General features: G+C 43.5%; 4 protein-coding genes across 4 annotated transcripts; 3 read left to right on the top strand and 1 right to left on the bottom strand.

Moving 5' to 3' along the window:
• Positions 1 to 370: 370 nt before the first annotated feature.
• SERLADRAFT_405819 (uncharacterized protein) lies at positions 371 to 1,522 on the top strand (the record flags this gene model as incomplete). Its single annotated transcript, XM_007314297.1, has 5 exons — positions 371 to 427; positions 574 to 603; positions 684 to 826; positions 880 to 1,048; positions 1,130 to 1,522. 5 exons carry the CDS (start codon positions 371 to 373, stop codon positions 1,520 to 1,522), a joined length of 792 nt encoding a protein of 263 aa, XP_007314359.1.
• Positions 1,523 to 2,462: 940 nt separating this feature from the next.
• Positions 2,463 to 3,123, top strand: SERLADRAFT_405818 (uncharacterized protein; the record flags this gene model as incomplete). Its single annotated transcript, XM_007314296.1, has 3 exons — positions 2,463 to 2,556; positions 2,618 to 2,957; positions 3,012 to 3,123. 3 exons carry the CDS (start codon positions 2,463 to 2,465, stop codon positions 3,121 to 3,123), a joined length of 546 nt encoding a protein of 181 aa, XP_007314358.1.
• Positions 3,124 to 3,561: 438 nt separating this feature from the next.
• SERLADRAFT_359758 (uncharacterized protein) lies at positions 3,562 to 6,584 on the top strand (the record flags this gene model as incomplete). Its single annotated transcript, XM_007314295.1, has 10 exons — positions 3,562 to 3,796; positions 3,854 to 3,920; positions 3,975 to 4,262; positions 4,325 to 4,570; positions 4,626 to 4,777; positions 4,839 to 4,977; positions 5,027 to 5,207; positions 5,266 to 5,534; positions 5,587 to 5,790; positions 5,858 to 6,584. 10 exons carry the CDS (start codon positions 3,599 to 3,601, stop codon positions 6,475 to 6,477), a joined length of 2,364 nt encoding a protein of 787 aa, XP_007314357.1.
• Positions 6,585 to 17,151: 10,567 nt separating this feature from the next.
• Positions 17,152 to 19,401, bottom strand: SERLADRAFT_434008 (uncharacterized protein; the record flags this gene model as incomplete). Its single annotated transcript, XM_007314294.1, has 3 exons — positions 17,152 to 17,361; positions 17,436 to 18,131; positions 19,114 to 19,401. 3 exons carry the CDS (start codon positions 19,399 to 19,401, stop codon positions 17,152 to 17,154), a joined length of 1,194 nt encoding a protein of 397 aa, XP_007314356.1.
• Positions 19,402 to 22,026: the final 2,625 nt, after the last annotated feature.

The raw sequence follows: 22,026 nt of genomic DNA, 5'->3' as shown, positions 1-22,026 counted from the left end.
TAGAATCTTCAAGTCTCGCTATGCTCAAGAAAAAATGCATGCAGTGGGGCCTTCAAAGCACCTGAGGACAAGCACACACCTTGCAAAGTGTCGGACCTGCCATCAAACATTTGCAAAAATGATACCTGAATCAAGGATCCCAGGACATGAAGGGTGCATTATGTGATGAGGAGGGAATAATGGCTCCCCAGTAAGTAATATAATATAGAGCTCTGATCCAAGTTACCTGATCTCCGAACCAACAGCCAACTAATCCTTGAGTACATGAACAAAGTGCATTCTAATGAGGTTGCAGCACGCAAATGTTGCAGGCTGAAATGTAGTTACTTTTGGACTGCAGGAGTAAACGACCTATGGACCTTTGACCAACATGACAAGTGGAGGCGGTTTCAACTTTTCCTTCATGTGGGGTTGGAACCATTCTCTGGTAAGGTCTTATGGCTCAAGATTTGGTGGACGAACCATAATCCACGATTAATCTGTGCATGGTACTGTGATACTGTAGAGAAATTAGGTGGTTTGTGTACTAACCCTTTATGTTATCATTGCTCAATGACTAGCAACATATTTCAGGCATGCCGCTTGTCACCCAGAGTGACCCAGGTACTGAGAACAATGGCATAGCAAATGCCCAGACTCTCCTGTGTCATATGCATGACCCTGGTCTTGACTGAACATTACAGCACGCATTCAAAGGATTGCACCGTAACGTCAAGCCGGAGATTTTCTGGAGTCAGTTGCGAAAGCGGTGGTCCCCTGGATTTGAGATACTCATGGATGAAGGGCTCAACAATGGCCTATACAACCCCAATGATGCCTTAGAGCGGTGAGTGTTTTTCTCTCATGTAACTACTTTCTGTTCATTGAGTTTCTGCATAGGCTTGTCTTTCACTTTATTTTCATCCCATGGTTACAGAGCGAGCTTGATTGTTTTGCTGATTGCTTCAACACAACATGCCCTCGACGCAACAAGAACAAGATTCTTCCCCAGGGTCATCCTGACGACATTTTTCAGCAGCCAACACGTTGGGACTCAAGTGATTTCATGGTACGTGTTCAACTCAAAATATTTACTATAGCTTTTGCTTATCATTATTTACAAGTCAATGTACATATTCCTTTCCTCCAGCAAGTGCGCAAGAAGTATGTGAGCCCCAATCATGAAGTTTTCTTTCTAGTACCACTGGCATTTCATGAACTGGCCTCAACTTTCCTCTCAGACACCAGAAATCCTCTTGTCACCATGAACACAGCCTGGGATGTCTATTCCATGCTACTCAATCATTTCCGTCTGCAAGACCAAGAGGTCCTTCAAACGATGATGAGATCTGAGCCAGTTTCACATGGAGATGGACGCCCTGACCCGGACTTCATTGCCATCATGGATCCCCTGCCTTACCGGCCTCGACTTCATGACAAAGTACAAGGCTTCGCTGCAGGTGTAATTTACTCATCAGATGAGGTTTTGGATGACAATTATGTTTCAGGATGGACACAGCCGGGTGGGAGCGGAAGTAACTAGTATTGTAATAGCAAGTGTAACTACATACATGCAATGAATTTTTTGATCCTTGTCCATAGCAGGTCCCTCGTGACCTTCTTTACTGAACCTTGCTCCCCAGCACTTGTGGTTGGCTCTGCAAATCTCCTTGCGGCTCACAGTAAACCGATATCGAAGGCTTTCAACATTTTTGATGGATGTGACTGGAACCCCGATGAGTGAGTGGTGCCCAAATCGATACCAATGGCTTTCAACATTCTTGATGGATGTGACTGGAAGATCGCTAGAGATGGAAGGGTCATATGCCTCACTCGTTATTTGTCATGTAAATCTCCATGCTGCCCCTGCCGCCTTTGGGCTGTGAAGAATATAAGAAGTTAGAAGGGGTGCCAAAAGATAAGCAAAGTGAGACTTACGCGTAAGTGGTGCCCAAATTGAAACAATGGCTCCCAACATCTGTTGAAAGAAGTGACTGGAATAGAGATGAGAATCTGGTTAAAACCAGCCCTGTGATACACTGCATTTGGTGGAGCAGTGTTCTTACCACCAAATGATTATCTGGTAAGGAGGCAGAGGAACTTTGCTACTGTATATCATGAGTCGCAACAATGAGCCTGACACAGACACCACGCTCATTGCAGCTCCATATTCTGTCAACCATTCATCGGGCCCAAGGTGCACGAGGTGATCACTCGAGGAATCACGTCCATTGTAAGGTGTCACATGACTTTGATATTGTTCCATTCCATGTATTCTCTTTCTCATGAGGAAATCTTGACCTCTCCTCACTTTGTCTCTTTAGCTCCTCCCCACCTCTTCTTTTGGTTGTAGGGATGACCACTGTCTTGGATGTTTGTCCTGGCTCTCTATAAAAGGTCAGGCTTTTTTTTCATATTTCTTTAAGCTCACATAGCTCTTTACGCTCACTCAGTCCTCGTTCCTATACCTGTTTTTCTTCATTATGACAATGTTTCCTCCCCCCGCACCTTCAAGCTCCAAACAGCCTGAAAGTTTGGTGTGTGATGACAAAGTTGATAATGAGGACAAAACCCTGGGTAGGTCCTTTTTTTTATTTCACATTTCTATTGTATCTTACTCACAAACGGTATCTTGTAGGCGTTGTTTTGTCTTTACTCTCCCACGTCTCCCCCAATCCCAGCAATGCCATGTTGCTGATGTCCGCAGTCCTTGACAGTGCCCAGGGAAACCCCGTTCCTCTCGCTCCCACCATCGCTTTGACCTCGTCGTCTACCACTGTCGCGCCGACTCCCTTTGCTACCACTGTTCTATTGGCTGTTTCATCCCACGGTCCCCCTGTTCCTGTCGCAGCCATAGGTGCATTGGCATCTAGTACCAGGACCCACAATGGTCAGGCATACAATGTTCCCAAGGGTCCTGTTACAGGAGCAGTTTATTTAGTTACAAGGGGTCACCGTATCGGCATTTTTTCCAGCTGGTGAGTTGTCCTTCCGTAATACACTGTTTTACTTAACTCTTCTTTCCTCTGCAGGCAACTCACATCCCCCCATGTGACGGGTGTCAGCCGTTGGCCTTCCGTTGAGGCTGGGATCACTGCCATGGAGGACGCGATTGATGCGGACACGACACAAATTTTGCCTTAAACTCATACCTACATTGTACGCTACGCTGCCTGTATGATAGACTGAATAAATGCGCTACTTTCTTGCCTTCACTGAAGTCACACATCACACCCGCACAATTGAATTAATATTTGCAAACAAGCTCTCGATCATACAAATAAATAATCGGGATTTAAAAAAAATTGTTGCCGCGATATGGCTGTATCCAAAACTCGAAGTGTAACCATTCATCCACCATATTCCAGAAGGCATTCTTAGGGAGTTATATACAGAACATATATAATTCATTGTGTGCATAATTCCTAAGTTGCAGTGAGAGTAACACTGGCTGTCACAGGCCAAGTCACGTCATGTGATGGCGTCGATTGTGGATGAGGCCTATCTTACAAACAATGCAAAACGATGCCACGATCACCTTGTTTTGTTGATGAAGTTCGTGGGCCGAAATCCGAAATCTTCGGGCACTTCTCCTCATTTCCACCACGTCCTCCTGCCCATGAGCTCTCGAATTCTTATCCTTGGCAGCGGAGGCCGCGAACATGCCCTTGCTTGGAAACTAGCAAAATCAGAGCTCGTCCAGTACATATTCGTCTCTCCTGGAAACGGCGGTACAGCCCACAACCCGAAAACGTCAAATGTCGTCTTACACTCGGATCATATATCTGAGCTTATCGCGTTTGCTGTCGAAAATAACGTATGCTCTTTCACCGTCTCACTAGCCCTCCATAGCCATATTCTCTCTTCATCTTAGATAGACCTCGTCGTCCCTGGCCCAGAACAGCCTCTCGTAGATGGAATAGAGCATTATTTTAGAAAAGGTCAGTACTAGTTGACCTTCCTCGCTGCGACTATGCTCCAATCCGCACATCCAGTCGGGATACCCGTCTTCGGCCCAAGTGCATTGGCTGCACGTATGGAAGGCTCAAAAGCTTTCTCAAAGGCTTTCATGGAACGCCATTCCATCCCCACCGCAAAATACCGCGTTTTTTCCTCTTCAGACGTCGATCAGGCTATCCATTATGTTCAGACTTGCGGTCATCGCGTTGTTCTCAAAGCTAGCGGTCTGGCAGCTGGTAAAGGCGTACTCATTCCCGAAACAAGCGACGAAGCAGTCCAGGGTCTTCGTGAAATCATGGTCACTAAAATATTTGGTGGTGCAGGTTAGATACTATATTATGGCAATTTACATCTTAAACTTATAACGTCCATGCTCTTCTATCAGGCAGCGAGGTTGTCGTTGAAGAGTTACTGACTGGCCCTGAAATTTCTGTCCTCGCCTTTTCGGATGGTTACACTATCATCCCCCTACCAGCTGCTCAAGATCATAAACGTTTTGGCGAGGGTGACACTGGCCTCAACACAGGTGGTATGGGTGCCTATGCTCCCACTTCAGTAGCCTCTCCCGCTATCATGGATCAAATTATGTCTGAAACTTTACGGCCCACTATCGATGGCATGAGAAAAGAAGGTGCCATCTGACCAGACGTACAATTTCAATGAACTGATCATGCACATTCTTACAGGTTTCCCCTTTGTAGGACTTCTATTCACCGGCTTCATGCTGACAGAATCTGGCCCCAAAGTGCTGGAGTATAATGTCAGATTTGGCGATCCAGAAACAGAATCTCTGGTGCTTCTTCTCAGCGAAAATGTAGACTTGGCAGCAATACTATTGGTGAAATGCTTTCCACCTTTTCAATTTGATGATTTGATGTTCTAAGGCGTCACAAGCACAGGCTTGCGCGGAGCATCGCCTTGATTCAGTTAACATTAGTACTCGTCCTGGCTTTGCCGTTTCTGTCGTTCTGGCCTCCAGCGGATATCCTGGAAATTACGCCAAAGGAAAACAGATCGAAATAGGACAAGTCCCATCTAGTCAGTAAGGGTCGGTTGACATGAGTTTCATCCTAACCATTTAATTTAGACGTTGTCGTCTTTCATGCTGGGACCTCAGTATCTGGCGAGCATGTCGTAACTTCGGGTGGTCGTGTCATCGTTGTATCATCGTATGCTGCGACTCTGCGAGAAGCACTCGACTTAGTTTACTCCGGTATCGATAAGGTCAACTTTGATGGTATGGTGTATCGAAGAGATATTGCCCATAGGTGAGAGCGTTTCCTATACAAACCATGATTGATAGTCAGCCCCTGATCCGCTTGGTAGGGCGCTGTCAGCATCAACCCAAAGCCCATTAGGCTTGACGTACGCACAGGCTGGCGTCTCGGTAGATGCTGGTAGCTTGTTGGTAGAGGCTATCAAACCCTACGTCCGTGCCACACGCCGCGCAGGCGCCGATGCAGAAATTGGCGGTTTTGGAGGCGTGTTCGACCTCAAAGCAACGGGTTACAAAGATCCCGTGCTCGTTAGTAGCACGGATGGAGTAGGTACTAAACTTAGCGTCGCTGTCGATACTGGTATCCATGAATTTGTTGGTAAGCACCCAGCCTTCAAGTTGGCATTCACAATCCCTAACTCATCATGTAGGCATCGATCTTGTCGCCATGTCTGTCAATGACCTCCTTGTGCAGGGTGCTGAGCCATTGTTCTTCTTGGATTATTATGGATGCAGTAAACTTGATGTGAAGACCGCCACGCAAGTCGTCGCTGGCATCGCTGAAGGGTGTCAGCAAGCTGGATGCGCCCTGATTGGAGGGGAGACTGCTGAAATGCCAGGGATGTATCTGAAAGGTCAGACAAAAACTTATTTCCTTATCGATCCGCGTACATAGTATTCAATGTAGAGCCTTTTTCTTAGACGACTATGATCTCGCAGGGTTCGCTGTGGGAGCTGTAGAGCGAAATTTGATATTACCCCGACCAGATATTGCCCCTGGAGACATTCTACTTGGGATACAATCATCAGGCTTACATTCAAATGGTTTTTCCCTAGTCCGCAAGATCATAGCTCTTTCTGGGCTACCTTATTCGTCGCCTTGTCCGTGGGATGAGAAGAAGACGCTGGCGCTAAGTCTGCTCGAACCAACACGAATATACATCAAGCAGGTCCTTCCTGCAGTAAATAAAGGTCTTTTAAAGGGCATGTCTCACATAACAGGCGGTGGTTTCATCGAAAACATACCGAGAGTCCTGCCGCGAGGTCTCGGATGCTACGTTGATGTATCGACGTGGCAGTTGCCGCCTGTGTTCCGCTTCCTGATGGAACAGGGAAGCGTTGACCCTCTAGAGATGGCGCGGACGTTCAACAGCGGCATAGGTTTGGTGGTGATCGTGGGCGAGGATCAACTTGATGAAGCGCTGCAAACCTTGACGCAGACGTCTGAAGCTGCGGTTTACAAAATCGGAAAAGTCACAGCCACAACTGGGGTGGAGATGAGACATCTCGAACTTTGGAGCGGTCCGATATTCCCCCAATAGTTATCATAAATTTGGGGACAAGTAGTGATCAAATATTATATCGTCCAGTACTGATAGAACTGGGCTATACGCCAATACGGCAAAAATATATCTGCGATATCTAAAATGGAGTTTATGTTGGGAAATAACAACCTTCATGGGCATACAATCACTGTGACCACAGTGAACCCAAAAGCAGGAAGTAATCACCTACAAATACAGTTAACACTTATTCAAGCCCAGCTTATATCCTGAAAACATTCAATTTTAGCTTTTGCTAGCCAATCAGAACTCCCATATAAATTGGGCTTAAATGAGCCAATACCCACAGTGTAATTACGAGGACAAGTTGCAACTGTCAGGTGCCTGTGGCACCTACCACACCTCTGGTGCCACAAAAACCACATGAGCAAACTTAAGCCAAATAACCGACACAATGTGGCTTGCATGCAACCTTTGGGACCACCGTCCCCTTCATTTAGATATTCTACTATTTGGGTGTTTTATAGTGCTGGGTGATTTTGTATCCCCATATAAATCAGTGATATTAATCCATGTTGCATGACTGAAGAAAGTGAATCAGCACATGCAAGTACAGTGGTGATAAACTTCTAAAAATCAAGCCTTTTCACTTGCTTGTTTGCCAGACATACTGTACTATGCATCAATATTGGTATCTGTAACAAGCTTGAGACTTGTAGTAATTAATAATATCAATTGTGATTTGTGCAATATGTTAGTTTTAATGATTCTGCATCTTAGTGCTTCCTACTTATTTTCATTCTTTTCCCTATCTATTCCTATGTTATCTAGTATTGGTTGTGTTCTCTATTACAGTATTCCGCCTCTGTGGCTCCTGTTGGATACTTGGTCCCTCAGGGCATGGGAACAGGCACGGGAGAAGGATTCCTTTGGCAAACAAATACTGTAATATCATGTGAAAAAACAATGGTGGCCATAAAAGGCCGGTTAAAATCACAGAGTAAATCTTCGGGTGAAGCTTCAAAGTTTGCTTACATAATATAATTTCTACAGCTCCTTTGTTTAGCTTTGCTTACAAAACTTCGGACAGTACTGCAGAGTCCAATGCTTCCTATTCTCTAGTTACTCACATTTGGCTCTAGGTACTGTATACCTGTTATACTCTCTAATAAAATAGTTACTCACATTGGACTCTAGTTTCCAGTCCCTGATCACTCTCAGCAAGTGGCTAGACACTTCCCTTAAGCTTTGTTCTTAATAGTTTATGAGCCCTGTGCTCTAGCCATTTTCCTGACCTCATATCTCACCATCCAAGCATCCTACTGCTTACCCATTGTAATCATTGTCTTCTGGGACTCTGATTATCCAATCTATCATCTCAGATTACTCTGACCTTATCTTGATCTCTTCCAACAACTCCTTGTTGTCTGTTACCCCCATTTTGGATGCTTTTTGGTCTTATCTTTGCCATATATCACCAGATCCTTATCTGATCATCCTCAAACTTTTATCATCATGTTCTACAGCCCTAATGACCCTAGGAGACGCATCAGAGCAGTTTAATTTGAGCTGGATCTGTCTGTGAGCCTTTAAACCAATCTGGGATCATCATTTGATCCCCTATTGGGCCCCTGTTACATATCTCCATTTCCTGTGCTTCACCTCCTGTAATATTTGAGCCATCTGTTGCTGTATATTTTTGGTGCCCATATCTCTGATTTGGTTTCAACTCCAATCTTCTCTGCTCTGTCCATTATCAGATAGAACAAGCCTATAGACTGTAAAGCGCTCGCCTGCATTGCCTCAGTTTGCTATTGCCTAGAGCCTCTCTCAGTCTGTGGTGTTTTGGGAGCTTAAGTCACTTTGTTGACTCAAATACAAGCCCTATTAACCAACACTGTCTTGAGGCAATTTCTCTGTTAATATCAGTGTAGTATTAAAAGGGGAACACAGATGTAACCCTGTTGCAGCACTAAGAAGCCTTAGCACCCTCCTAGATCACTTTTTGAACACTTTTTGGACCCTATTTGGACATATCCTTGCACTTTTGGACCCTCTCCATATCCTCTCTCCACCGCCTCACCATCTTATCTGCTCACCTCCTACTGTTTCCAATTGTTTTTGCCACTATTCTATTGCCTATAGCCATCTCCTACATTATTTATCTTTGCTCTATTGTCTTATACAACACCCATCATGTCTGACTCTGATCCCAAGTTCAATCTCTTGTCTGGCACTAACTACCCCCAGTGGAGTGGTGAAATGCAAGCTTGGTTGATGACCAAGGAATTGTGGAGGCTTGTCTCTGGCACTGACAAGTGCCCTGTGACTGATGCTGAAGCACAAGAGAAATGTGTGTTGAGAGCTGAAAAGGCTGCTGGTACATTATACCTTAATGTCACCAAAGAGCAGTGTATCCATCTTGATGGCATTATTCATAATCCTGTCAAGATCTTGGAGAAACTTGCTGCTGTGCACATCACTAAGAAGCCTGGGACGAGATTCAATGCCTAAGATGATTTCTTCTCTATCAGAAAAAAGGGGGAGAAATCCCTGCAGTCTTTTATGATTAGGATTGACAAAGGTATACATCAGATTCAAAATCTTTGTCCTACTGGCTTCACATTAGCCAAATTGGATGATGAACTGACATGCATGACCATAATTAGGGCCATGCTTTCTTTGCTGAAGAGATTAATTGTCGTTGTTGTGCTGAAGTTGATTATGCCTTGCATTTTTCATCTACCACTGCCAATAGCACCTGCACCCATCCATACAGACACACAGGCACTACTTCTCATATGACACCTCATCATCATGGGGTTCACCACTATACCCTATATCAAGTGCTAATCAAGCTGGCTGATTACACTGTCGTCTATTCAGCTGGTGTTGGTTCTGTGGTGTTTAACCTTCTGATCAATGACAAAGTGGCAAGGGCTGTGGAATTCTCTAGAGTGCTCCATGTACCAGATCTTCAAAATAATCTCCTCTCAGTCTTGTATTTAACTTGTCAAGGTGGTTTCAATGTCACCATTTTGTCTCATTCCATATCTTTTATGTGTAACAACACTCTTCTGTTCACTGCAGCTATTAATTACACAATGCAGCATTCCTTGATGGATCTGCTGCTGCTTGTGTTGAATTTAGACACTTTACTGCAACTATACTACTTGATTTGATGTTTTGGCATTGCAGATTGGCTCACCAGCATCATGCTGATGTTACGAGACTAATACAGAGAGATCTGGTTACTGGGCTTACATTGGAATCCAAGGCTGCTCCTGCTCCTGTCTGTAAACTGTGCTTGTCTGGCAAGATGCATGCCAATTCATTCCCCTCATCTGATACTTGCTCTGCTCATCCTTTGGACCTCATCCATTCTAATGTACACCAAGTCTCTTCTCCCACATTTTCTGGTTATCGCTACTGGGTCACCTCCATTGATGACCACAGTCAATTCTGTGTTGTTGTGCCTCTCAAGGCCAAGTCAGATGTCTTTGATGCTTTCAAAAGATTCTGACAAATTATGACATTTGTTTATAGTATGAGAAAACATGCATTGGCCAGAGCTTGAACCTGGGACTCCAGCTTTCATGGTCTGGTGCTTTACCAACTAAGCTACCAAGGCGTACTTGGAAAGCATACTGATTGGTTGCATGCCCAGAAGGTCCAGAATCACTGTACACGGGTGCGGATCCCATTGTGTTGTGATAGATTCAAGGCTTATGCTAAGACTCAATTGGAGCACAAAATCAAGGCTTTGTGCAATGTTAAAGGGGGAGAGTACATGTCCAAGGAATTTGAGCAATTCACAGATGACCATGGAATTGTCAGACAGCATACCACCAGGAATTACCCTCAGCAAAATGGTGTGGCAGAGCAAGCAAACAGACTTCTTACTGAGTGCATCACTACCATGCTATTAGAGTCTGCATTGCCAAACAGCTTCTGGGGTGAATGTCTCTCCACTTTGGTGCATGTCTGGAACAGGTGTCCCACTGATGCAGTAGCCCATGCCACTTCCTTTGAGCTGTGGTATGGACTCAAGCCTGACATATTTCACCTTTGCGTTTGGGGCTGTACTGTTAGTTTTGGTGATTCTGCACCTAGTTGTGCTATCTATTTTCCCTTCTTTCTAAATCACTTTCCTCTTTATTCCTTTTGCTCTATTGTTCAGTATTCACTGAGCATTCTATAATTTTGCCTTTGTGACTCTCTGATAATAAAGTTACTCATATTGGACTCTAGTTCTGTCCCTGTTAGCTCTCAGCAAGAGGTTAGACACTTTCCAGAAGTTCTCAATTGAACATGTACTGCCTATGTGCATATGCAAAAGGACAAGAGAAACATCTTTGGCTCTCATATGGAGAAATGTGTATTCATTGGTTACCCTGAAATGCACAAGGGTTGGAGAAATTCTTCAATCCTACCACCAAATGCACCATTATCTCTGAGTGAGCTGATTTTGATGAGCACTACTTCCCTGGATTGAACAGGTCTTCTGACAATGTCTCAACTCCACCTCCAACTCCAACTCCACCTTCACTATCCATGCCATTGGGCCTGAATGAGGATGTCCCTGCACCAATTGGCCCACCAGCTATACTTCAGCAACCTCAGCACTTACCTGATTATGGGCTTGATTTGGACCTTGATGCAAAATCATATGTGAATCAACCTACTAGGCTTCCAGATCACCCTCTTCATTGCTTGCCTTCTCCTGACTTGTCTATTGCATTGAGACGCCCTGTAAGAACTAGGAGACCACCTAGACCAGGGTGGCTACAACACAGAGAATTTACTCCTGCTATTAACAGTGAAAGTAGTGATTATGGCTCTGTTGAGCACTACAAGGCCAGATATGTGACTAAAGGCTACAACCAGCATCCTGGTTTTGATTTCCTTGAAATATTTGCTCCCACTGTCCACATATCACACATCAGAGTTGTCCTTGCTATTGCTGCCATCCACAATCTCCATTTGTGCTCCATTGACATTTTTCATGCATTCCTTAATAGAGTCATGGTACAGCTATGTCAGAAGTTGATTCTGTGGAGAAATCAGTCTACAACAATGGCGACATAATAATGCTGAACCAACCATCCATAGAAGATAACTCCAAGTCAGATAGACCATTAGTTTGGCCTCTGGGATATATGTACATATTAGTGTGAGACATAGATAGAAGAATCAAATATACAAACCTTGCTGAGAGTATCTCAAATCTATGTTAGCACAATTGCTCATATCATTACCACCACTATCTGTAAGTTCTGCATCAAAGGAGATTATGAATCATCTTGACAAGCAGGAGGATCAATACAAACAGTGCTCAGCTTCAGTAGGTGGATCAGAAGGAGCAACTTTATCAGGCAGTAATTCTGTGCTATAGTTGGCCTCATTATGATAGTGGGTAGTTCTGGACATCAGACAAATAAGATTTGAGCCTAGTAGAATCTATTACACAGAAAGGATGTATAGACCTATGGGAAAAACTTGTTTCTTCCCCATGTTTTAATGGTGGGATTCCTGAGAATGGCTGAGACAGTTGGTTGGAAGTTGAAGACTCAATGTTTGTAGTTGTGAAAACTTACTGGAACAGCACTATATATGTGGAACACTAGCTCAAAGTAGGCTTTGAAGGGTTTAGGGATTATGAGAGGGTGCTGTCATGTAGTAAAAGCCCAAAGTATGAGCATTAAAACCAAAACTTGGCAGATGAGCTGTAAGCTACATATGAATTCAGCAGTGTTACCTCAAATTAGCATAACAGTCATTGTGGTTGTGTCAGATCAATTCCAGACTTCACAAGCTTCACATTGGATCATCATCCTTGATCAGCTCCTCAAGACTATGATCTGTAATGGGACAAACTCTGCCTCGCATGGACCACTGGAATAATTTATTTTGAAATAGATCAATAGCCTGTAGCCTCTATTGGGAATATAGGTTTGTCTGCTATGTCATCCAGCCTTGTTATATATTTCATCACTCTCACCCAGGATTTTTCTAGATTCCTCATATATACATATACTCAAATAATGCTGTAAATATATATGTACCATATGAGGCAATATAATTATCAGTGCAATGGAAAGCCAACAATGTTCACAAGAGAGACAAAATGTTACAACCAAAGCTTTTATACTCTGGCGCACAATGAGAACAGGTAAAGAGGAGTGAGTGAGAGAGTGGATAAACTCCCTTAGTATTAGGAACAGTAGGACCCACTGAGGAGTCTCCTTGATATATTGGGATATTTTATACTACTACAAGCTATTTGTACATGTGTACTATACAGTTGATGAAAGCAGTGGCTGATAACGTTATAGGGTGCAGCCCATGTGACTAGCTCCACTGTGTGAGAGAATTGTATCTAGAATTAAGAAGAAGAAGCACAACACGAGAAAGTGAAAGTCTGGACAAAAGGAAAGTGCCTAATGGCACAAGTGCGTGGGAAATGAGAAAGAAGGTTAAAGAGGAGAATAGAAGTTAAAGGTCCAAAAATTGTGTATCATAACATTACCCCCCTCCTAAGGCTTGACTTCCAGGCAAAGCCAAGTACCGGTGGTAGTAGTTAATCTTTTGGGCATTGTTTGAAAAACAGAATTAAAAGATTTGAATCCATGCCTCTAAATTTCCTAGGAGCCAATGTATTATAGGAATAAAATGAACAGTGTCGTGGGAATTGTCCAGATAGGCTTCTGGTTCCCATGTTCTGTCCTCATCTTCATAGCCCTTCCAGAGAACCAGGAACTCTAATTTTCCACGCTTCAAGGGTGCATCAACCACATTTTCCACTTCAAATTCTTCTTCACCTTCCTGGGTCACTACAACCGGTCTGGGCCAGTCTATGCGCTGTCCCGGCAGCGGTCCTTTGTGTTTTGCCTTTGCCCAGCTAATATTAACCATGGATACTACCCTTATTTGTTTTGGGAGCTCTAGCTCCACTGCATTGGGTTTAACTTGCTTAATCCGGTAAGGACCAATCCACTTTTTGGTCAGTTTTCTAGACTGCCAATCTTTTAATTTTAAGTGGTTGGTATCTAACCAGACCAGGTCGCCAACCTTGTAATCAGGGGCCTTGGAGTGTCTATGCTCTGCCCTGTTTTCCATCTGCTCTGCAGTTTTAAATAGTGCCTTGCGCATTTTGTCTAAGACAGATTTCATGTCCTTAGCCATGTTCCCTGCAGCCTTGTTCTTGCTTTTACCAGGTTCTACACCCATTCTGGGGAGGTACAATCTCGTAACCTCAAATGGTGCCTTTCCTGTAGCCGACAACTGTTTAATATTATAAGAGAACTGGGCTATCTTTAGCCACTTGGCCCAATCTGTCTGTCTGTCATTGATAAATATACGAAGGTATTGCTTCAATTCCTGATTGAGCCTCTCTGTTTGTCCATCTGTTTGCGGAGGGAACACCATTGATAACTTAGATTTGATGCCCAGCACCCGACATAACTTTTGTAAATTTGCTAGCAAATTGGGGTCCCCTATCAGAGATAATTGTTTCCGGTAACCCGTGGGTAGACCATACAAAATGTTTATATAAGTTCGCCGTACCACTAGCTGTAATTTTTTTATTGGTGGGAATGAATACCACTTCTTTGGAGAATCAATCTACTACCACCATTACTGAATCATACCCATTTGATTCGGGCAGATCCGTTGTAAAGTCAACCAATATATCCTGCCAGGGACCAGCTGGTATTGGATTTGGCATAAGTTTTCCGGCCTGCGGTTGATGCAAGTTCTTTGCCATGGCACATCTTAGACAGGATTTTATGTATTCCTGTACGTCTTTGACCATGCCAGGCCACATATAGTTTCTGGAGATCAACTCCATTGTTTGTTGCCACCCAGGGTGCCCAGCCACTGGAGTGTCATGATGTCTGTCTATTGCCTTGATCCTTGCTGACTCAGGCACATAGATTTTGTCTTTGTAATGGAAGAGCCCATCTTCCCATAAATAGTGTAAATTGCCATCAAGGTGTGCCTTCTCTTCTGAGATGTCTTTCCTGAAGACTTCTAGAAGTTTGAAATCCTGCCCAATTTGAACATTGGCACCCTGGGTTGATCTATCAGGGTGACACCTTTGTTGTCATCTTCAATGCCGTTGGCATGATCCTCTCTTCTAGACAAAGTGTCTACTTTCCCCATTGAAGCACCAGGCTTATGAATTAATTTAATTTATAATTAGACCTAGATAGATACACCACATAGCGGGCCTGTTTTCTGTTCAAGTCTCAGGCCGTCATAAAATATTCCAGATTCTTATGATTGGTCCAAATTTCAAATTGATGCCTAGCATCCATCTTCTAAGTAGTGCCGCCAGTGCTCTAGAGTTCTAATGATGGCCAGCATCTCTTTATCGTAAATTTGATAGTTGCACTCTGTAGGCGACAAACTATGAACAGCCCCAGTAGCAAAATCAGAAGAGTTAATTTCTAGCCGAAACTCTTTGTCTAATTCTGGAAATGCTAATATAGGCGCCGTTGTAAATGCCTGTTAAGCTTATCAAAAGCTTCTTGTTCTTTGGTGCCCCAGTGCTAGACAATGTCCTTGTGAGTGAGATTGTTCAACAGTCTCGTTATCTTTGCAAAGTTTTCAACAAACCTTCGGTAGAAATTGCCTATGCCAAGGAAGGCCCTAACTCCTTTGATGCAAGTAGGTTTAGGACAATCCGATATAGCTTGAACTTCCTCAGCATCCATCCTGATTCTGTTCTGGCCAATTATCATACCAAGGAAGTCTACTTCTTTTACTTCAAAGTTACATTTTTTGGGTTTGACGAATAGGTCCCATTCCTGTAAGCGTCAAAGGACTTCTTGCACGACCCTGTCATGCTCAGCCTCATCATCTGACTTCGTAAATATCAATAAATTGTCAATGTAAATGACAACACAGTCCTCCATATCCACAAAAATCTCGTTTAATCATGCTCTGGAAGGTTGCCGGTGAATTGGACAACCCAAAGAACATAACAAGGGGTTCAAAGGATCCTCGGTGGCATGTGAACGTGGCCTTCCAGGCATCCTCCTCTTTGATTTGTACATTATTGTACCCCCATCTGAGATCCATCTTTGTTAAGATCTTGGTGCCAGCCAATTTATCTACTAGCTGACTGATCAAAGGCAGCAGATACGCGTTTTAAACTGTGTACTCATTTAAGTAACGATAGTCCATAATCATGCACTTTTTACCATCTTTTTTAGGAATAAAGAACACCAGGGACATCATAGGGCTCTTGGAAGGTCTGATGTAACCCTTCCTAAGCTGTTTATTTATGGAACTTGAAACCTCATCTCTTTCTGGAGCAGAGAGGGGAATCATGTGTCCTTTTCTTGGTTTGAAGGTGTCCTTCAAATCTATAGCATGGTCCCAAGGCTTAGCCTCTGGGAAGCGCTCTGATTTGTGTTTTGAAAAGACTTTCCAGAAGTCATGGTACTCTGGAGGTACCAGCCTCTTGATCTCTTCCTCAGGTTTTACCTTGTCATCATCATCATCAATCTTATCTAACAATCAGAGCTTGGCATAAACGTGACCAGCATTTATCCTTTCATCCAGCTCTGTATGACAGACGTGACTTGGCTTATCCAAGTCATCACACTCCTGCGGGCAACGTGACAATGTGACAACCACTGTCTGCCAGTTGATCTCAGGATTGTGTTTAAATAGCCAGGTCCAGCCTAAGATTAAATTATTCTTCCCTAGTTAGGTAGCCTTGGCGGTGACTCATTCTCTGTTTCCTTGGTACTCAACAATAAAAGAACATTTGTGCGTAATGCAGCCACCCGCATTAAGCATACCGTCAATGTTATAGACGGGAATAGATACATCTAATTTTACCAGGGGAAGTCCAATTTTCTCTGCCCAGACCTGATCTATGAAAATGCTGTTTGCGCCTAAATCAAGCAGTGCACTGGTTGGGTGTACTATGTTCAATTGAGAACTTCTGGGAAGTGTCTAGCCACTTGCTGAGAGATAACAGGGACAGAACTAGAGTCCAGTATGAGTAACTATATTATCAGAGAGTACAGAATGTGTACAGTACCTAGAGTCCAGTATGAGTAACTAAAGAATAGGAATACTGGACTCTGCAATACTAGTCCGAAGTTTTGTAAACAAAGGTAAACAAATCAGCCGCAAAGGTGAAATTATAGAATGCTCAGTGAATACTGAACAATAGAGCAAAAAGAATTAAGAGGAAAGTGATTTAGAAAGAAGGGAAAATAGATAGCACAACTAGGTGCAGAATCACCAAAACTAACATACTATGCCCTGGGCAAGATTCTCCACACCTACGTCTAAACAGATATCTTTTTGATATAAAAAAATATGTGTGCATCAACACACACCTTGGGATTTTGGGGAAAGGTGGCTCCAAAGAAGAAGAAGAATTGAGAAAAACATGTTTCTCTACTTTAATATTTTCTATATTTTTATTTTTATTTTTACCAGAATCAAGCACCCTAGTAGTTGTCTTGCTGGGGCCACACTTAGAGGGAGACACTGGTGCAGCGGTAGTATCATAAATATTACAGTCACAATTCTTCATACAAGTACATGCTTTAGATGATAGATTTAGATAATTATTTACAAATAGGGGAGCCACCCTCTTTCCTTTATTGCTCGTGCAACACCCAGGAGCAGGGACCGCTTTGTTGTGGTTTACTTCATTGTTTCGTGGAGCGAAGGCACCCAAGTGACCTAAGCTCCAAACTCTTTTCCCTGAGCTTTCATTTCATTGACTTGCTGGTCGTAGAAGAAAGCCCAGAGTTCATCATGCGAATAACCGGCCAGAGTATTGAGCCAATTGTGCGGCTTTTGGGTTTCTAATTGGTGCGCCTGGCGCCCTTGATTATTTTTTTTGTTGGGTGGCCTGCACCCCGTTTTTGCAATCTCGGGACATGTGTCCCCCTTGGCCACAGTTGTAACAGCTGCCCTTGAATCTGCGCATCTGTCCGCCTTGGACCGCGCCAATATCCATAAACCTGTCCTGGCTGCAGCCCGAACAGCTTGAACCCGTGAGAGTGATTATGGTGGTTTGATGACCCAGGGCGCCTCCGGGATTGGTTGTTTTTGGTGGTGGTCCCACCACCTTGGTGCATAACGTAGAGCTCCATGGCTCTACCAACTCGGCAAACTTCCTCAGCCACCAGAGCCAGGTTGTCACTCTGTGTATCCTGCAGGTAGATCTGTTCTGCAATGCGGGGGTTCACATTGCATTCCAGCAGTTCTACTTGTTCATTACCCAGCCCTCCTTGGATGGAGAGGGCCAGAAACCGGGTAACGTAATCATCTGTCCTCATGTTTCCTTGTTTGGAGGAACAGATCTGCTGACGCACCCAGTCACACTCAGCTTGCAGTTTGAAATATTTTTTGATCTCAACCTTGAGATCATCCCAGACAGGCCACACTCCCGCGGTGTAGCACTCCTGCATTCTAACTTGGGCGTATTGACCCGCCACAGGTCCTTTTAGTCGAGATAGCACAGCGGTCGCTATCTCAAAATTGTTGGCAAACGTGTCCCAGTTTGCCTTGATCGAAATTTGGAGCTTGATCCACCATTCGGCAAATTGAGCCCTATCTCCTTTGAAAGCACTGGGGTCAGCGACAATCTCGACTTTTTTGTTGAACTTTTGCTCAACTGTAGGTTCAGCTGCTGGGGCAGCCTGAATCTTGGCGAACTATGCTGTCAACGCCTGAATCTGTGCACGCATATTGTGCAGCAGACTGTTTATATTGGGTTGCAACAACATGTTGACTTGTTCTCTTTGTAATGTAAAAAAAAGATAACTGGGGGTCCCCACTTGCTATCTGTGGATCTACCTCTTCCCAGCTGAGTATCAGATCTCAATCTCCGACTACCCACACTGTAGTATTTAAAAAGTATATAAAAGGTATTTGTAATAAAGCCTGGTCCGAACGGTTGTCAGGGGGTGGTCCGCTTGTCAACCCTTCTCCAACTGGCGGAGGCAAGTGCCCGGCCCGGTCAGAGATATTTGAAAGAAAAATTTTGTATGTAATTTCTAATCATCAAGTAGTTCCACACTACTGTTGAGCTGAGGTACTCCCCTTAACACTGGGGTTCGTGTATAGATGATTTAATTGTCCCTTCTCCCTGAGCACTACAGGGCCATTGCTAAGAGCGCACCCTTCTGCTATATGGGATATCCCAAAACAATAACCCCTTAACCCTGGGGACCTGGTTTGCACAAAGTGCGAGAGAGTAATGAAGAGCAAGTCCTAATATTACAACCAAGAGTTTGTATACTCTGGCGCACAACTCAGACAAAGCTATAAGGAAGTGAGGGAAGTGGTTACCCTTTAGATAGGACCGAGTTGGTTGTGGGTAAACAACAGGAGAATTCACTGAGGAGTCTTGATCTATTGGGGTATATATACTACTACAGATTGTTTGTACATGTGTACTGTACAGTTGGTGGTGGCAGTGGCTGATGATGTCATGGGGCACAGCCTGTGTGACCAGCTCCACTGCGTGAGGTATTTGTATCTAAAAATAGAAAAAGGCAGTGCAGCACAAGAAGTGGAGTTTGAACAATAATGAAAAGTGCCGCATGGCACAGGGTGTGAAAACTACAAAAGAAAGTTGACAAGGAGAATGAAATTTGAAGGTCCAAAGATTGTGTTATCATAACACCCAGCCACTGGTGTGTTGTGACATCTCTCTATTGCCTTGATCCTTGTGGACTCAGGAACATAGATCTTGTCTTTGTAATGGAAGAGCCCATCTTCCCATAAATAATGTTCATTGCCATCAGGGTGCACCTTTTTTTCTGATGAGATGTCTTTCTTACAGACTTTTAGAAGATCTGAATCCTGCCCAATTTGAACATTGGCAACCCTGGATTGATCTATCAGGGTGACACCTTTGTTGTCATATTCTATGCTGTTGACATGATCTTCTAATCTAGACAAAGCATCCGCTTTTCCCATAGAAGTGCCAGGCTTATGTATTAATTTATAATTAGTTGTGGCAACGGGTAAACACCACCTGCTGAGTCTAACCATATCACTTCCTAGACAAGTATACCACATAGTGGGCCTGTTTTTGGTTCAAGTCCTGGGCCATTATAAAATACTCCACATTCTTATGATTAGTCCAGATTTCAAATTGGTGCCTAGCACCTTCTAAATAGTTCTGCCAGTGTTCTAAAGCTCAAATAGTGGCCAGTATCTCTTTGTCATAAATATGATAGTTGCGCTCCATGAGCAACAAACTATGCAATAAATAGGCACAAGGCCTTCAAAGATTATTAGGGCATTTTATTGACAGAACAGCCCTAGTAGCAAAATCAGAAGAGTCGGTTTCTGGCTGGAACTCTTTGTTTAGTTCTGGAAAAGCTAATATGGGTGCTATTGTAAATGCCAGTTTAACCCTATCAAAAATTTCTTGTTCCTCGGCACCCCAATGCCAAGCAATGTTCTTTCTTGTGAGATTGTTCAATGGTTTTGTGATTTTTGCAAAGTTCTAAACAAACCTTCAGTAGAAATTGCCTAAGCCAAGAAAGGTCCTAACTCCTTTGACATGAGTAGGTTCAGGCTAATCCAAAATATCTTGAACTTTCTCAGGGTCCATCTTGATTCTATTCTGGCCAGTTATCATACCAAGGAAGTCTACTTCCTTCACTTTGAAATTATATATCTTGGGTTTGACAAATGTGTCCTATTCCTGTAAGCATTGAAGGACTTCTTGTACAATCCTGTCATACTCAGCCTCATTGTCTAATTTTGTGAGTATTAATAAATCATCATTTACATTGATAACACAGTTTTCCATATCCACAAAATTTTCATTCATCATGCTCTAGAAGGTCGCTGGTGAATTAGTCAACCCAAAGAACATGACAAAGGGCTTAAAGGATCCTTGGCGGCATGTAAACATGGCCTTCCAAGCATTTTCTTCTTTAATACATACATTATTGTACCCCAATCTGAGATCAATCTTTGTTAAAATCTTGGCGCCAGCTAACTTACACTGACTCCAAAAACCGTTGCAATATTTGGCCTAACCACTATGCTCAAAGCACACCAGGAATGATGCTTGACTTTGGTGGGGTCAACAAAAGTACTTGGCCTTGGCTACAAAATGGTTCCTGGGTCATGTGAGTTGGCCCAGCGGCTGTGGAGATATGTCTATTTTAAAACAGCAATACCATTGCAACAGTTTTTTTTTCATTTTTGGTATCAAGGGAGATATCTAGGGAATATCAGTACTTGGTATAGCCTCCTTTTGCCTTGAGCACTGCTTGAATCATCCTAGGCATGCTTTCAATTAAGTTGCAACACTCTGCAACTGCTACTTTCTCCCACTCTACTTAAATCCTCTCCCACAACTCCTCTATCCCATTAGGAGGGTGTTCATACTCTGTAAGCCTCCTCTTGAGACAACCCCACCTATGTTTAATAGGATTAAGGTCAGGAGACTGTGCAGGCCACAACATAGTTCTAAATTCCTGATCATCTAGCCCCTCCTTGACCTTTTTGCAGGTACGCTTGGGGTCATTATCTTACTGAAAGATGATGTCAGGAGGATTGAAACCATAATACTGCAGGGTGTTCAGCAGTTCATCCTTCAAAATCTGAAGGTAAAGGTCCCCATCCATCCTACCATCAATTCTAGCAGTATACCCAACTTCCTCCCGAGTCATACAGCCCCAGATCATGATAGAACCTCCTCCAAACTTGACAGTTCCCTGTACCAATCTATCAGTAAGCCCCTCACCTGGCTTTTTCCACACCCACTTGTGTCCATCTGACCCCAGGAAATTGATTTTGGTCTCATCAGACCATACAACCTTCTTCCAGTCCTCTACAGTCCAGTCCTTGTGAGCATGAGCAAAGTCCAACCTAGCCTTATGATGCTTGGCAGAGAGAAGAGGGTGTTTCTGCTTGACCACAGCCTTTATGCCAGTTTTTTTCAAGTGCTGGTGGACAGTGTTTGGGGATAGAGGTTGGTTAATGATGTTGGTAAGAGCTTTGGTGATCTGGACAGCATTTTCTGTTAGAATATACTCTGACATACCAATACCCCATAGGATAATACCTCTGATTTGTAACCCAATCCAGTATGCAGCAGCTATATTGTGTAAGATGTCCGTGGTTACATGTTATGTTTAAGATCCTACATTGTATAACCTTGGCCATATAGCTCAATTGGTAGAGCAGCTGGCATGTATCCAGAAGGTTCCAGGTTCAATCCCTGGTCTGGTCATTATCCAATTTTATCATTTTCTGCCTTGCAAGTGGAGATGAGATGCATAGCATGGCGGACATTGGCAGGAGAAAGCTTAGATGGACAACCTCCAACAGAAATTTGGAGCTCAGAACGCTCCTTGGAGCAAAGTTTAGAGATGGTAGAGACATGGACACCAGTGGTAGAGGCAATGGAGTGAGCAGTTTTACCTCCATCAAGGAGGTTAAGAATCTGGTTCTTTTGAGCAGGAAAAAGTTTTTTTTTTTTCATGATTATGGTGGTTGAGAATAAAGAAGTGTGTGAACTTTTTTAAACTCAGAAACAATGTTTATACATGTATCTTTGTTTGTGGGACCAAACAAAGT

This window comes from Serpula lacrymans (assembly GCF_000218685.1).
Source record: "Serpula lacrymans var. lacrymans S7.9 unplaced genomic scaffold SERLAscaffold_3, whole genome shotgun sequence".
Lineage (NCBI taxonomy): Eukaryota > Fungi > Basidiomycota > Agaricomycetes > Boletales > Serpulaceae > Serpula > Serpula lacrymans.
Note: the sequence above shows the minus strand (reverse complement) of the source record. Positions and strands in the feature narration are given on the sequence as shown.